This window comes from Mus pahari, chromosome 11 (genome assembly GCF_900095145.1).
Source record: "Mus pahari chromosome 11, PAHARI_EIJ_v1.1, whole genome shotgun sequence".
NCBI lineage: Eukaryota > Metazoa > Chordata > Mammalia > Rodentia > Muridae > Mus > Mus pahari.
The window spans coordinates 56,203,704-56,218,969 of NC_034600.1; the positions used below are offsets into that span (position 1 = coordinate 56,203,704).

General features: G+C 38.5%; 1 protein-coding gene across 1 annotated transcript in view; it reads right to left on the reverse strand.

Annotated features, from left to right (window-relative positions):
• Positions 1–15,266, reverse strand: part of Spef2 (sperm flagellar 2) — a 166,963-nt gene that overhangs the window by 14,386 nt on the left and 137,311 nt on the right. Inside the window, exons 31-33 of the mRNA XM_021208381.1 lie at positions 13,003–13,232; positions 3,473–3,579; positions 2,664–2,846 (exon numbers count right to left, since the gene is read on the reverse strand). Coding sequence (XP_021064040.1) covers positions 2,664–2,846; positions 3,473–3,579; positions 13,003–13,232 — 520 coding nt within the window. The remainder of the gene's footprint in view (positions 1–2,663; positions 2,847–3,472; positions 3,580–13,002; positions 13,233–15,266) is intronic.

Sequence of the window (15,266 nt, forward strand, 5' to 3'; positions counted from 1 at the left end):
GTTGCCCACGTGGACTCAGGCCTATGCTTTTTTCCTTCTTTTCTTCCTTCCAGGGATTATAGCACTTTCAGTAATGGCAAAGGTAGCCCTGGGTTTCTGGCAGAAATGAAACATTGGATTTTTCTACAGAGACAAGGAGAGACTCCACAACTAACAGGAAAAAAAAATACTGTATCTGACAGGAAAATATACTTGGTGATATTATTAGCAAGCTACTCGGTGGAGAAGTCTCAATGGCCTTGAAGACATAGCAACCAAAATTATACAAAACAACTCAAGAATCTCATCCATAAAATTTTATCCACGTGAAATGTGAAGTCCACAGCTATGTAGTAATATGCTTAAGTTAGATGTAGCATTCAGTCAACTGAGTATCACCTCACTGGATTCATAGACTTTTCCCTTTAAAACATGAAACTGTTCTTTACATTCTTAAACTAAACGTGACCAAAACCTTGTAGACTATTCATTTTTCCTTAGAGAAGTTGGACCATGCTTATTTTTGTCCTTGAACATCTGAATGATTACACGTATGGTGACCATGAGTTCTCACAGGTAAACGATGAGTTAGCTGATGCTTCAAAAGTATACAGTTCTACATGCTGGATGTCTCTACATTATACAATTCCATAGTCTACAGATGACAGCTTGTGAGAGTCCTCTGGACCAGAAGGCAAAGGCAAAGACTTTATGGTCATTACTTAGCCATAGAATGGATTATGAACAACTTAGGAGTGGCAGTAATCAGCACACTTCTAAACGGCTGTTGTGGTTAACTTGCATTGGTCAAAGGGGAGGGACAGAACAACAGAAGACAGAGTAGCCATCTCCTTCTTCCCAGAAATCTCTATTTCAGCACCAAGGTTATGCTACATTACTGCTCTAATGTGATATGTTCAATAGATCATATAAAATCTTCTAGAAATGGGTTTTATTTTCCCCATTTATCTATCATCTATCTATCTATCTATCTATCTATCTATCTATCTATCTATCTATCTATCTATCTATCTATCTATCAACGATCAAGGGTTGGAAATCTGAAAAAGTCACGCAGTAAAGTCAGTGTCCTAGGGCATCTGGGAGTAGGAAGTGAAGGGAAATGATCAGCTATTCCCAGAACATAGACAGTGATCATGTAAGGACTTGAGTTCTCCTAAGTGCCTTTGGTCTATCATTCTGGGTGAAATTCGTGCTTTTGGTAAATCACTCTAGTTTGGGATTGGCATTTTTGGAAACATTTCCAGCAACATTTGTTCTTTTCTTTGTAAAAGATGTTCAATGTGATACCATGTGTCAATCAACAACTTTAAGGTTCATTCAGTTGTCCCCTTCTTAAACATCTTAAGCCATACAGAGCAGAACACAGCACACATTCTGTTCTGCTGCTCTCAGGTTCAAATGAAGTCATCATAGCAAATTGTAAGCAGTGGTAATATTCTTAATCTACTGTTTGACAAGTGCATACAACAGAGCTCAATTAGCCAAACTAGCATCCTGATCAGCCATAGAGAGTCTCATTAGGATCCAAGTGTTTCTTCATTTGTGTGTGAGCACAGGAAGCTCTAGGCTAACTAATCCAAAAGGATGTCAGCTACTAATTATAAACAAGGCAAGACAGGAAAATCTGTCAGCTTTCAGTGATGAAACACTTGGGAGATAAATCCCTACAGACCATCACCCTGATTCTAAGTCTGAGCCCTATTCTAAGTGATTCCTTCCTCTGTAGTTGTGGTGATGTGGAAGGTTGAATAAGACACATTCAGTCAGTAGAGATGAGACAAGTAATTTAGGCACCTCTGTCAGTTAAAGAATTATATCACTAATCCTAGCATTCAACTTCTGAAAAATATATATTAAATGTTCATATATCTGACTTGATGACTAAAATATCTATCTATCTATCTATCTATCTATCTATCTATCTATCTATCTATCTATCTATCTATCTATCTATTATCCTATTGCCCAATTAATTTCTATAATTATTTGGAATCTAGCATCTGTATTCAAAATTCCCAATCCTGCTCTACAACAGGCCCCCAGTGACACTCTGCCAACCATCTCCAGTGAGCAGGTATTATGTTCTGGGTTACCATCACTTTTCTTAGATGAGTTCCATCATGCATGTTTCAACATCCAGAACTGCCTGTGGATCTACTATACTACAATAGATAGACCATTTCTGCCTTGAATATTCATGGATATTTTAAGCTCATTCAGTTAAAACAAGTCCCACCATCCATTAACCCAATTCCAAAGGAGCAAAACAAAAATCCCACGGCCACCAAGTTCTTCATTACTGCCTTTCCTATTCCTTGGAGGTATAGGGTACCTGGCAGTGGATCATTTAAAGCCCTGCATGTGGTTTTAATATATAGCCATGGGAATAATTACTAGCTGAGAACTCGGGAGAAGAATAATGACAATTATGAGACTTTATTAGGGGCCCTTGGTTCTGCAGGCAATTTTTTATTTTAATGTATATTTTTTTCCTAATGCTTTCACTGGGTATGAAAGCCAAACTTCTGTCCTGGAATTCGATTCTGTCTGTGCTGCCTATGTATGAGCTTCTGAGGAGCACTTGAGTGGCCGGAGACACGATGTGTCAGCAGTGAGCTGGGGACTCATTAGGAGAAAGGATTCCGATATTACTGGTCTACCTGCTTATACTGTTCGAAGGTGATGGTGCCTGTCTGTGCTTCATCCAAGGCCTTGAACCTCTGCAGGGTGTCCAGAAGCTCGTCCTCCAGGGGCATGGGCCATGGCATGGCTGTGACCATCAAGAACTTCCTCCAGTCCACAAACTCTGTGTTGACTGTTAATAAAGATGTGATCTCCTGCAACTGGAAGAACACCAGGGTTATCACTGAGAAGTGTGGCCAACTAACTTGAAGCTCCTCCCACTAAGGCTGTCAGAGCTTGGTGCCAAGGGAAGAGGGATTTCGCCTTGGCAGCCAGAGCCCTTTCTGACTTGGGTTTACTTTCATTTTCTGTTCTAACATCGGAGCCACACCAGGCAATTGTTTTGACATTTGTGATTTTTGTGTACCGTGCTCATCCAATTGACTCAGGTCAGTTATTAACCTGGTGTCTTTTTAAACCAGTGGAAGGTTTAAAGTCTGGGGAAGTAACATACTGACAGGGTAGTGTGCTATAAACATTAAACTTCCTAGGGTGTTTACAATGAAAATATGATGAAAACCAAGCACTCTCAAAAATCAGCTACTGTTCCTTGTTAAGGTATTTGCAAACTGCTTGTAATTGGGTTGCATCTCCCAGTGTCTGAAATGTTTAAATGTTAGTCATCAACAGTATGGCTTACTTGCGACTTTATTCACTCATTTAAATGTCATTGGTTTCTTGCTAGTGTCTCAAACTGTGTGCAAGGACTGGTTGCCTTAGAACTATTGACTCATCAAGTAAGACCTGCATTAAGGCCATTTAGATACCAGACAGAACAGAAACTTACATCCGGTTGGGTGAGGTGCATCCAACTGCTAGGGAAGTTATTTGTTCCAAGGTTTAGAGTAACCAAATCAAGCAGAATGTCACTGAAGGCTTTATTTCCTATTATGCCTACAACACAGAGAAACATTTATTTATTTATTTATTTATTTATTTATTTATTTATTTATTGCCATTTTTTTACTGGCATTACAGTTTATTCTGCTAAAACAGAAATAATGTCTAGTAACTCTCTTAATTACTTAGCCCTGTGTTCCGTAGAGAGAAAGAAACTACCTTAAAAACATAAAATAGAATAAAATAAAATAAAATAAAAATTCTTGATGTTCTTCTTGTTATGTCTGTAAAAATGTCCTCTTTGGTCCGGGGGTGGGGGGTGGGGGGTGGACCTAACAGTCATTTCTGATTGAGCAAATATTGAAGTTGCATAATTCTTAGGTTAAAATCATTCTGGCAACATGGTAGTGGTGGTGCACACCTTTAATCTCAGTACTCAGGAGTCAGAGTCGGGAGGATCTCTGAGTTTGAGGCCAGCCTGGTCCACAGGGTGAGTTCCAGGACAGCCAAGACTTTTACACTGAGAAACCTTGTCCTGAAAAAACAAATAATAATAATAATAATAATAATAATAATAATAATAATAATAATGATAATTTTAAAAAAGACAACAAAAACTTTCTTTGATATTTGTTTCAAACAAGTTAAAAAATTTAAAAGCACCACTAAGTTTTATTGTATCCAATGGGACACATGAGTAAAGCATTTCATATTTCAGTTCCAGACATGCAAGATGTCAGCCATAACAAAGGCAGCACCTGCCCCTAGTCTGTCCTCCTGTTAGTGATGGCTTGTTTGTGTAACTGCAGGGAGATTTGGATGACCAAGTCAATGACATCGACGGTGACAGTTAACCATAAAATGGCACTGTATTTCCCTCTGCCTTGCTAGAGTTTAACATATCTAAGACACACACCTACTTAGATTCTTATTCCAAATTGCATGCACATGCACTAGAAATAAAGAAACAAAACTAAAAACAACTTAAAAAAAAAAAAAACAATGAACAAACAAAAACCCAGCAGTGGTACCTTTCAGAATTATGGGAGACCAGTTATATATATCCAGGTATCTGGGAGGTGCGTCGTAGAGAGTCATTCTTTTTCGAAGTTGTTCTTTTAATTAGGCACAGCATTCTACAGTTTGCAGTTACATCTGAGTTTTCCCTGTGTCTGAGAGTCCACATGAACCTGACTGTTGAATCTAATCTCTAGAGAAATGCAGCTCTCCCTTTAAAAATGTCAGTGGTTCAAACCAAGTAGCAAGTGTTCGTTCACCCTTATTCTTTTGATATAATTAACCATCCAAAGGTAATTCCGTGATGAATTTTATGTTGTTTTAAATTTACTGAAGTATTTGGTATTAGTGAGGGGGGAACAATTTCGTGGGTAAAAAATGTCCCTGTAAATAAAGGTTTAAATAATGCCACACTGGGTTTCAGATGTTAGAAGTAAATCAGCTATTTTATTCAAGATGGGATCACAAACAAAAGCTATTAAAACTGCAAAGAGTAACAAAGCACTTACAAATTGAGATATTTGTAAGGTATATTCTCCTTGTCTCTAATGGCTACATTAGGAAGCAAACTGATGCAAAATGGTACTTTCAGTTTACCTAGGAATTATTTATATGGTCACCTTAGTGCGAAATGGGAGAAACATTTTAATGTTTGACCTTGTTATTCAGTGTCCAAGGCACTGTTAGCTACTCACTGCAAGTAGAATTATGAGTTGTCCAGGAACAAGCGTTGGTTGTATGGCAACTCTAGCTAATTATTACCATCAGCGTGCTCACCCTTAGAGAAAACACACAGAAAGCTGGCATTGAAATAGTGCCCAGAGCAACAGCTTCCACTGAAGTATTGAAGCAAAAGCATTAAGCACGGAAGCAGGTTTAGAGAATTACAGGAAAATGAGCCTGTTTTTTTTTTTTTTTCTTCTTCTTCTTCTTTTTGCTTTGTGTCTCTTTGTATGTTTGGAAAACACCAAATGTCTTTTGTGTTTGAGGCAAAGACGGGCTGCGACTTTAACTTTTTTTTTTTTTTTTTTGAGTTATTGATTTTTGCTGTGATGAGTAACAAAGTCAACACAAGTCGCACTGCTCATCACTTTCATCTTGGCTTTCTGAGTGCGATGAGCTGTCAAGATTAGGTCCCCTGTGAGCCACCGGCAATTGCGTCTGCGTATTCCATAAATGGATAGCTTTCCTAGGGTCAAAACTGCTAATGTCTGGAGAGTTTAGCTGAATGGTTAGGATGTCTGTCATGGTTTCAGGCTTGATTTTCTCATCCATGCGTTTCCACCGACTACACCCACGTTCTGGCTCTGCTGAACTTGCAGGGAGGGACAGCACCAAGTCAACAAGCGTCAGGACACTTGGATATTTATGGGAATAAACGGAGTTTACAAAATCCCAGGTCAGCTTTCGAATGTTCTGAAATCTAGCAGGGAAGATGAAGGACATGAAAGATTGAGAGACCTAACTTGTATGCAGGTGCAGATGCATGTCAGTCAATTCAGTTTGCTTTCATACTGACCTGCCATATAATTCTAATTTTAACATGCTCCATTCGCTTTCTACCTCATCCGTTTTCACATTGGCAGCTTCGAGAACTGGTTCATAATGTGAAATAAGGGTGGATATCTCTTTGACTCCAAATTCTGTAACCCATACACATAAACAAAGATGTCACACAGCTAAAATAAATTCACGGCAATCAAAAGGCACTGGCTTATTGGCGCCTATGGGTTACCTTGATTTATCTTTGTAGGCCACAGTCTAAAGCTTCCAATCACAGTTGCTCTCACCACATCAAGGCTGGCATCTCTAAAACAGCCTCGCAATCTCTCGATAAGATGTGTTAAAACCACCTTTCTCACGGAAGAAATGTTTGCCTTCCCCCTAAGGCAGTTACCGTGAAAGAGTGTGGCTGAATCCACCCTGCGTTCTCTGGGCCCTGGTCTGGGAGAAGATCACCCAAGGAAAGAGTTACACGAAGGCATACCTGGTACACGATTCCCCAAGTGAGATCATCTACCTCGACAGACCCTTAGAAGTCCTCAACCTGTCACCTTGATTGATAGATCTGAAGCATTTCCAGGGTTGACTCCAGGGAAGCAAACACATCTGCAATTGAAGAATTTCTGTTCCTACTGGCGTGGGACAGAAGGCTAAGGATACTAATGATGTCTATCAAGAAATGAGCAAATCTGATGATGTCCGCCTGGAGAGCGAGATCTAGAAGTCTGTTGGCTTTCTGTTCACTGGTATCATTTTGGCCTTTACCTACCTGTAACACAAGTTGGGAATGATATGGTAGGTAGTTCTCTGTGTCAAAAAAAAATCTTCAAAAGAATTCAGTAAAAAAAAATTTTTTTTTCTTGACATTCTGGAAAACATACTTCAAAATTACTTACTGAGTGCAGTTGCTGAACAATTGCTGGGTATCCCTTGAGAAAGTTCTGGAGGGATGCTTGTAGTCCACCAAGCCACCGTCTCCCTCCTATTTGAGAAGGCATCACAGGTTGGAGGTGGAGGCCCCTGAAGGCAGTTATCAGAGAACTCTTGAGGAGAGGAGAGTTGTGATAGAAATGGTAAAGATTGGTGAGGAGTGCCTCAAGGTCATTGTAGAGAGGGACACTCTGGAACATCGATTTGTAGGACAGTTCTAGATGATGTGCGAAGCAATACATACTTTGTACACATGGCTGTATTTCTCTCAAAAGCAGAGCCACTCTGTTCTCCCCTTCTATTCCAGGGGAATCATCGCTTCCAAAACCAACCAACTTCTTCGCCCAGTCTTGGCTCGAGAGCTTAAGATGAAGACTTGTCTCTAGAGTTTTCTCAATAGCATTTTTTATCGTCAAAGGGTCCTTTGGTTCTACTGGCTGTAATCCAACAATCTGACATTGCACTTTTCCTGCCTGTGCAAATTGAACATAGACCATTTTGGCTTCCTTGCCTAGACCGTCTACAATTCCATTGGTGATGACAGAGAAAAAGTTACTCTTTTCTAGGTTTTCTCTTAGATTTTTCCTCTCCACTTCAGCAATGAAATATGTAAATGTTCTTGCTGATTTGTTAGTTCTGAAGACTGGGCCAATATCAACGCCCTTCATATCATCCAATTTACACATCCAGATAAAATCTTTGAGGGGATGTCCGGTCTTGACTAGGGCATGGCATGATCTAAATAAGTTCTCCACTCTTGCAAGGGTCACTTTGCTCATGGTCCTTACAGTCAGCTCAGTGGCAGCTCTGTTCACTGGAGAACCACTAGTTGCTTCCATCAGTGATGCCTTGGCATGGGCTTCACTGAGGTGATGCGCACTGAGAAATTCAGCCCTGAAGTTGTCCGTGCCATAGAGAAAACTTACTGTACTTCCCCCTGATGTTACTCCGTGCTTACGACACAGGACACAGAACATAAGGTTTAATAGCTCATCATATACAAGCCAAGGGTATTTTTTTAGCCAAATTTTCAAGAACTGGTGATTTCTTTCTGGTAGGAAGGAGTCAACTTTTCGTGACTTTTTCTGCTTTTTGGTGACTGGAATCACAGCATCTGGAGAGTCTTTGCCTTTAAAGAAAATTCTACATGGTTATTTAAGAACTCCTCTTGTCCTGTCTCCACCCATCTACATCTGTCTCTTAACTACATGTATTCTTCTCATGTAATATATATGTGCACAATATTATATATTAATATGTATGGTATATAATATGATATATATCATATCTATGATAATACACACACACACATATATATATATATGTATATATATATATATATATATATATATATACATATATATATACATATATATATATATATATATATATATATATAAAGTGCAATTGGTGTGGTCCATATTCACATGAGTATAGGGCTAATCATTTTTGCATAAGCGACCTACCTATCAGGGGGCTTGTTCTAAAGAATACAGGCTTCAATTTTCAGTAGCCACAGTTGAGCTGTAGCTCCTCAGCTGGGTTAGGGGAGCCTTTTGAGCCTTTCTCACATCTAGGCTGTGGTATTGGCTGGTGGTATTGTCTTCTACAGGTTGTGTTTAGACAATCATACCATTGAGAGTTGATGGCTTCAACTTCCCTGTCATATCCAGAAAACACTATCTCACAGCAGTTCTCTCTGTCCTCTGACTCTCCCAATATGCTTGCCTTTTCCCCCATGCTCAGCAACAATCCATTTTGATGTTGGAATCATGGAAGCAACTTGAATAAACATCCAGAGAACTAGAGAACCCATCTTACCAGTGACTTACCATGAATGAACAGATCAGAAGTGGAGTATGTTTTTGAAATTATAAAAGTTGCTAGTTTTGTGTAGTCTTTGTTTTTGCCCTACACTGGATTTATTTTTTTACATGTTGATGGACTTATCTACATCAACTTTGACTGGATGGGCATTGTCAGACAGTTCTTTTTCAGTTCTATTTCTAGTCAAATAATTGTTACATGGTTTTGGGCAACTTGTTTAATCTCTCTATGACTCACCTCTTCCTTTGTAACATTAAATTAATGTGCTTTATAAAATTATGATGAGGATTAAAGTTAGTAATATATTTTAAAAATTTAAATGAAAACAAAAAATAATTTAAAAGATGAGTAGATATCTAGGAAATACAGTTTAAAGTGATACGCATGCTAAATTGTCTTTGTTTGTTCACTAAACAATTTGGACATGTATCCAATATCACACTTCCCCAGAAATATAAACAATTTTCATGTGTTAATTCAAGAAATGAGATTAAAAACACGCCATTAATTATGGAACACATATATATGTTGTATTGAACCACTTTTCACAATGGAATAACCTATAGTTTAAATACCAATCTGTGTAAAATATGGTCTCAACAATAGTAGTGAGTAAAAGAAGCCATATCAAATGTTGATTTTTTTCATGTTGAATTATTTCATGTATTTATGTGAGAACATATTACACATGAGACTTTATAAAGTCAATAACTGCTGTTAGACTAGTCATTCCTCACCTGAAGGGAGAAGGTGAAGTCAGTGACTTGTGAGCACAAAAAACTGAGTGATCTGCCCTTCCTACACTGCTGTGATCAGTTCACATCAACTATTTGTCCCTTTACAAAGTATGCACTTCTGAATGTACATCAGGCTGCAATTAGATTTTTACAAGTTAGGTATTTGGCAAAGGAAAAAAAATGAATAATATAAAAAAGACCTATGCTCCACAAATAGCAAAAATAAATATGATTATGGAAGTAATATTTCAGGGAGTATAAATCAACGGTGGGCCAGGGCAAAGAAGATTATAAACCCAGGGTAATCTATGGGTTTAGGTGAGATGAACGAAACCCCAGGGTGGACACTGTCAGCATTTATAGCCTGACTCCTAGAGATGGTAAAGAATGTTGTGCTGTGACCCCTGACATGCAGAAAATGGAATGGATATTACATTTTTCTTCTCTTTGAAGCAAAAAACAAAACAAAAAAAAACAAAAAACAAAAAACAAACAAACAAGCAAACAAAAAACCAATGGCAATGAACGTTACCTCAGCTGATGAGACAACAGCATGTTTAGCATACATCTAAAAATAAACACATGGAATTCATATTCATTTCCAGTGGAGTTTTTTTTTTTCATGATATGGTCAAAGTCAGACCATAACTAACTTTGAATCATCAAAACCCTCACGTCTCATAGACAGCTCTGAACCTTCTATCGAAGTGACAGCAGTTATCCATGTATGGGTCAGCTCTCCAGCTGAGTATGTTGGGGGTGGGGTATTCCTCCGATAAAGACCCACCATCTATTTTCCTGCAATTCACACAACTGGAGAAGGAAATGCAGGCCAGTCTGCTGACCATTCCTTCAATCTCCATCCTCCTCTATGCTTTTTTATAAATTTTAAAAGTGTGTTCTCTTAAATTTCAATACCCTCTGTACCCTTGTCACCAAATCACTCCATACTTCTTTAGATTTGCTGATACATTTTTTTTCTGGTCCAGCCTTGATCACTGTATAACAATTCTCCTTTAATTTGAACTCATGGGCCCTTTCCTAAATTTCCACTGCTCAATATTAACACTTTTCAAACCGTACTCTAAAGTCCTCCACAGAAAACTATTTTCTTTCAATTATTCTTTTAAACTTTTTATCTATTACTTACTTTCCTTCTTCTCTGACAATTCTTGTGGTGGTTTGAATGAAAATGGCCCTATAATCTCATATATGTGAATGCTTAGCCATCAGGCAGTAGCCCGACCTGAGAAGGATTAAGAGGTGTAGCCTTATCAGAGGAAGTGTGTCACTTTGGGGGGAGGTATGCTTTGCGGTTTCAAAAGCCCTAGTCAACCCCAGTGTCCCTCTCTTCCTTATGCCTATGGGTCCAGATGTAAAACTCTTAGCTACTTCTCTAGCATTGTGCCTGCCTGCATGCTGCCATGTTCCCTGCCATGATGCTATTGAACTAAATCTCCAAAAACTGTAAGCCAGCCCCAATTAAATGCTTTCTACTGTAGATGTTGCCATTGTCATGGTGTCCACTTACAGCAATAGAACAGTGAGCAAGATGTCTCTCTCGTGCTTCATCACTGTCTGATAATGATACTACTTTATTATATTCAGAGAAAAAATTTATATCTGGATATAGTTTTATTCCAATGTTTCTAGGGTTCAAATGCTGATCAACTAAATGTCATATGCTATTTAATTTTAAATTCTTAGCTGGAATGTAATTTTGGACTTTGAGTATATATGGAAGAATGTATTATAATATTCACCATGAATACTGAGATCCCTTTTGAAAGGAATTGTGAAAGCTTTATAAGTTTCAAGAGTCTACTTCCACCTACTGAAATGCTTCCAAATGCTGTTTGTAAGGCTACTAATTGGACTGTTTCCGATCAGTCATCATTCTGAAGGTTTAACTTAAAGCATGCATTATTTTAGAATTGTACACACATCTTTATATAAAAAATATAGCATGGACAAAATGTGCATTTATATCAGTTCAAAAATGAAATATGTGGTAAAAGGGACAATAGGGACTCGGAAGATGGCACTTAGCCTAAAGACCTGGATTCAGTCCCTGGTGTGTACAAGGTGGCTCACAACTGCTTCTGACCCTAGTTCCAGGACATCTGATACCTGTCTCTAGTCTCCTCAAGCACTTGTTATGCACATGGTATATGTACACATTCACGCAGTCACTCATGTGTACACATAAAATAAAATAGAAATTTAAAGGGTATTATAAAATCCTTTCAGGGGAAAGAAGATCAAGTCTGCTTTGCTAGAAGGTAACAGGATTTGTGAATTGCCTTTTGACAAAGTTGGAATTTTTGGTATCTGTTGTCACCCACATTAATCTTATCCAAATACTACCAAAGTAAATCTATCCATAGACACATTGTTTGTTTCTACACATTGGAGGTATAATAACTTCCCAAGCTATTTGATGTGTTTACACATGTCAGTGCATATGTTCACCCAAGGAAACACATGTGCACCTTGCCATCCATTGGCCACAGCAAGGAAGCTTTATAGACTATAGAGTGACTTATCACTGGTTAACAATGATTTTTTTCTATGGATTTCTTAAAATATTGTGACTAATTTTCAAAAAGTGAGACTGTATTTATATTAAAGTCCACTGACTAGCTCTAGGGAAAAGAGATGATTTTCCAATAATGAGGACACTTGGAGAAATAAAATAAACCTATTTATAAGGGACAACTTAATTCATACATAAGATTAACAAACCTTAAACTAGCAGAGTCCAAAATGAACATGGCCACAGACACATGCCTTAATTGCTTTGTGACTGAGTGTACAGCCCTGATGATTATAGATTATGATTCTATACACATCGTTTTGAATTAAATAGGGCAACAATTGGTGGGATGGCAGAAGGCATAGAATTGGTAATGATAAAATGGGAGCGGATTCAATAATTTGTATGAGGAAAATAAATTATGCTCATGTGAGCAAGTTAATTAGGAAGTAACTACCAGTACCTCATTTGGTTCTACTCAAGATCTATGAAGCAATGAGAGAAAAGGAAGTTCTAAGATGGATTCCCTTACTTTTTAGTATGCCCTCACTGGCCAGACAGAAACACAAACTTGAGATCCCTAATGCATCTCTACTTAGAAGTGTAAAGATTATTTTCCAGTTGTCAGATGGAGTCAAATTTACCAATATGCCTCCAAGAGAGGAGGAAGACAGAGGAGTCACCAGGGCTGGCCACTGCCACACTGCTTGCTACACTGCTGGGTTGTCAATGTGACTCTTCTCCTTGCTTAACTCAGATAATATTGTACCAAGCAAATACACAGCAAACAACTTTGGTAGAACAGAGCAATGTTTCCTTGTAGTGCCCTGCATTCCAACAGAACTCAGTTGTCTTCTTGCCAAGTGACGTCCACTGTTGGCAATTTTAATTATCTTTATAACCAATCAGCAGCAATTCCTTTCTTACCTTTAGGTGCCATGTCTAAGAACTGATCTCGAAGATTATCAAGCTGTTCGATTGTTAGGGTGCCATTTTCTTCCTTTTCTACAGGTGGTGGGCGGGTTGGTGGAGGAGGATCTGGGAAGACTTTTATATCTCCGTTGATATAGAAGTCTTCTTGGTTTAAGTAAATCTCATTTTGAATTTTTGTAGCTGTTTCAATGTGGTAGCGAGCTACTTCGGTCAATTTCTGTATACTGGAAATAGAAAAATGAACAAGGTCATCTCCATTGAAGATATTATTAGATTAATAGTTAATAACACACACAAACGCTAACACATTACAGGGTAAGTTTGATTCTATAGGCATTTAAAACTTTTAAAGGGAGGGTACAAAGTTATGAAGATAAAAAAACAAAAATACTCTCAGATTTAGAAGGTAATATAGTTCAGTTTTATGCAAAGCTGACAAGAAGAAAGCCTATTAAATTAAATTAAATTTTAAGTGAATCAAATTTTGTTATTTACTTCTAGAGAAAGCAAAAATTATTTTGCTCTAGCTTATGTCAAAGGATTTAATGTTACCGAAGACACACCTGGCAGAGTATTGGCTTCTAATATACAACATCCAAAGCTGGATCATGTGTCTGTGAGCATCTACATTTAAGGGCTATGATGGCTAGAGGAAGTAGCAGTGGGTCCTAGGGTTTCATCTAGAGCATGTGCTTGACATGGTCCCATGGTAAGACGGGTGGCTGTGAGTGGTTTATCCTTGAAATTAAGCCACTGACATTTACTCCCTCTTCTAAGATGATTTTCAGTACAGTACACAGGTCATGGATACACACACACACACACACACACACACACACACACACACACACACATTTGCGTAAGAGTTAATGGCCTAACTGTAGGCAATTTTAAAGGTATCTTAGGTATTAGACATAAATAAGTGTAAACTGAAGAAAAACTCTTGTCTGGGTCTGATGAGGAAGACTGAACATCATGAGGAAACGCATGCTTATTCTCCCTTTATACGATGAGCAACAGATATTGGTACGCTGAGGCTTTCAGGGGTATTATCAGTTCCTGTCCTTGAAACGGTGCTCTTGGATTCAACTCCTCAGTGCTCTTTGTGAATTCCCATATAGCGTTTGCTAATTAGTTTGTGGTTTGGAATGTTCTTGTACCTTGGAACCTGAGTCTGTGTGAATGAAGGGTCTCTCCACAGACTGAGACTTGAGCAGAACCAGAATATCAAATGACTGGGCACCACCTAGTGGAAGGTTACTGCGAGTAATTTCCATAAAGAAGAAAGGTCAGGAAAATAGATTTGGAGTTCAAGGGGCCTTGACAGTAACCCCCAACCCCTCACTAGAAGTCACTTTTTAACTTCCTGTTGTGTGACTTCTTGCAGCCAGGGTACAACACGTTATAGATTCAGAAAGTAGAGACGGATACAACATAAATGCGAGAACTCTGCGTATGTCACACAGAATTAACATCCATCTGTGCTTCACAGACAGACACAAGGAAGGAACCCATAAATCCTAAGAACTCAGATGAAACCCTTTCATTTATAAGTGGCAGGCAGAGACTGGGGCTACGAGCTACTTGCAATTGACTTGGCTGTCCAGCGACAGTATTTGTTTATACACAGTGGTAGCAAGTTTACCAGATGGAAGTGGATGTTTGGATTTTTTTAAAAATACTTTCTATTGTGGAACGACAGCAGTAAACAACTGGGCTGAAGATTCTTAACAGTAAATCTTTCAAGATGAGACCAGAGAAAGCCAGACAAAAAGACTGTTTACAGATAGTAATTATTGCTTCCGTGAACATTTAGAATGTGATGCCCATTCTCAAACAGCTACCAGACTCTTGGCAAATGCTTGCAATCTACCCTATAATATACGTATGGAGGAATCTAGTTCAAGCTGAACCTGGTGGACTAGCCTAGCTGGAGTCCTTTTTGTAGATAAAGCTGATGAGCACTGAGCAATTAGATCTAGTACTCATTAGTGGATAATTTGGAAATCTCCTGGATTAAAATTACATGTAATATTACCATGTAGACTGAACTCCCACAGTGAAAATGATATTGTGACAGAGCCCACTGACAGGCAGGTTACTGCAGAAAAATACTCCACACAAATGTGATGGTGGCATTCATTTTGAGTGTTTATAACAGGTGCAGTGGGGTGGCGGGGGGCAGAGATATAGACGCAGAGATACACACAGACACATGTGTCTGTACGTGTGTGTGTGTGTGTGTGTGTGTGTGTGTG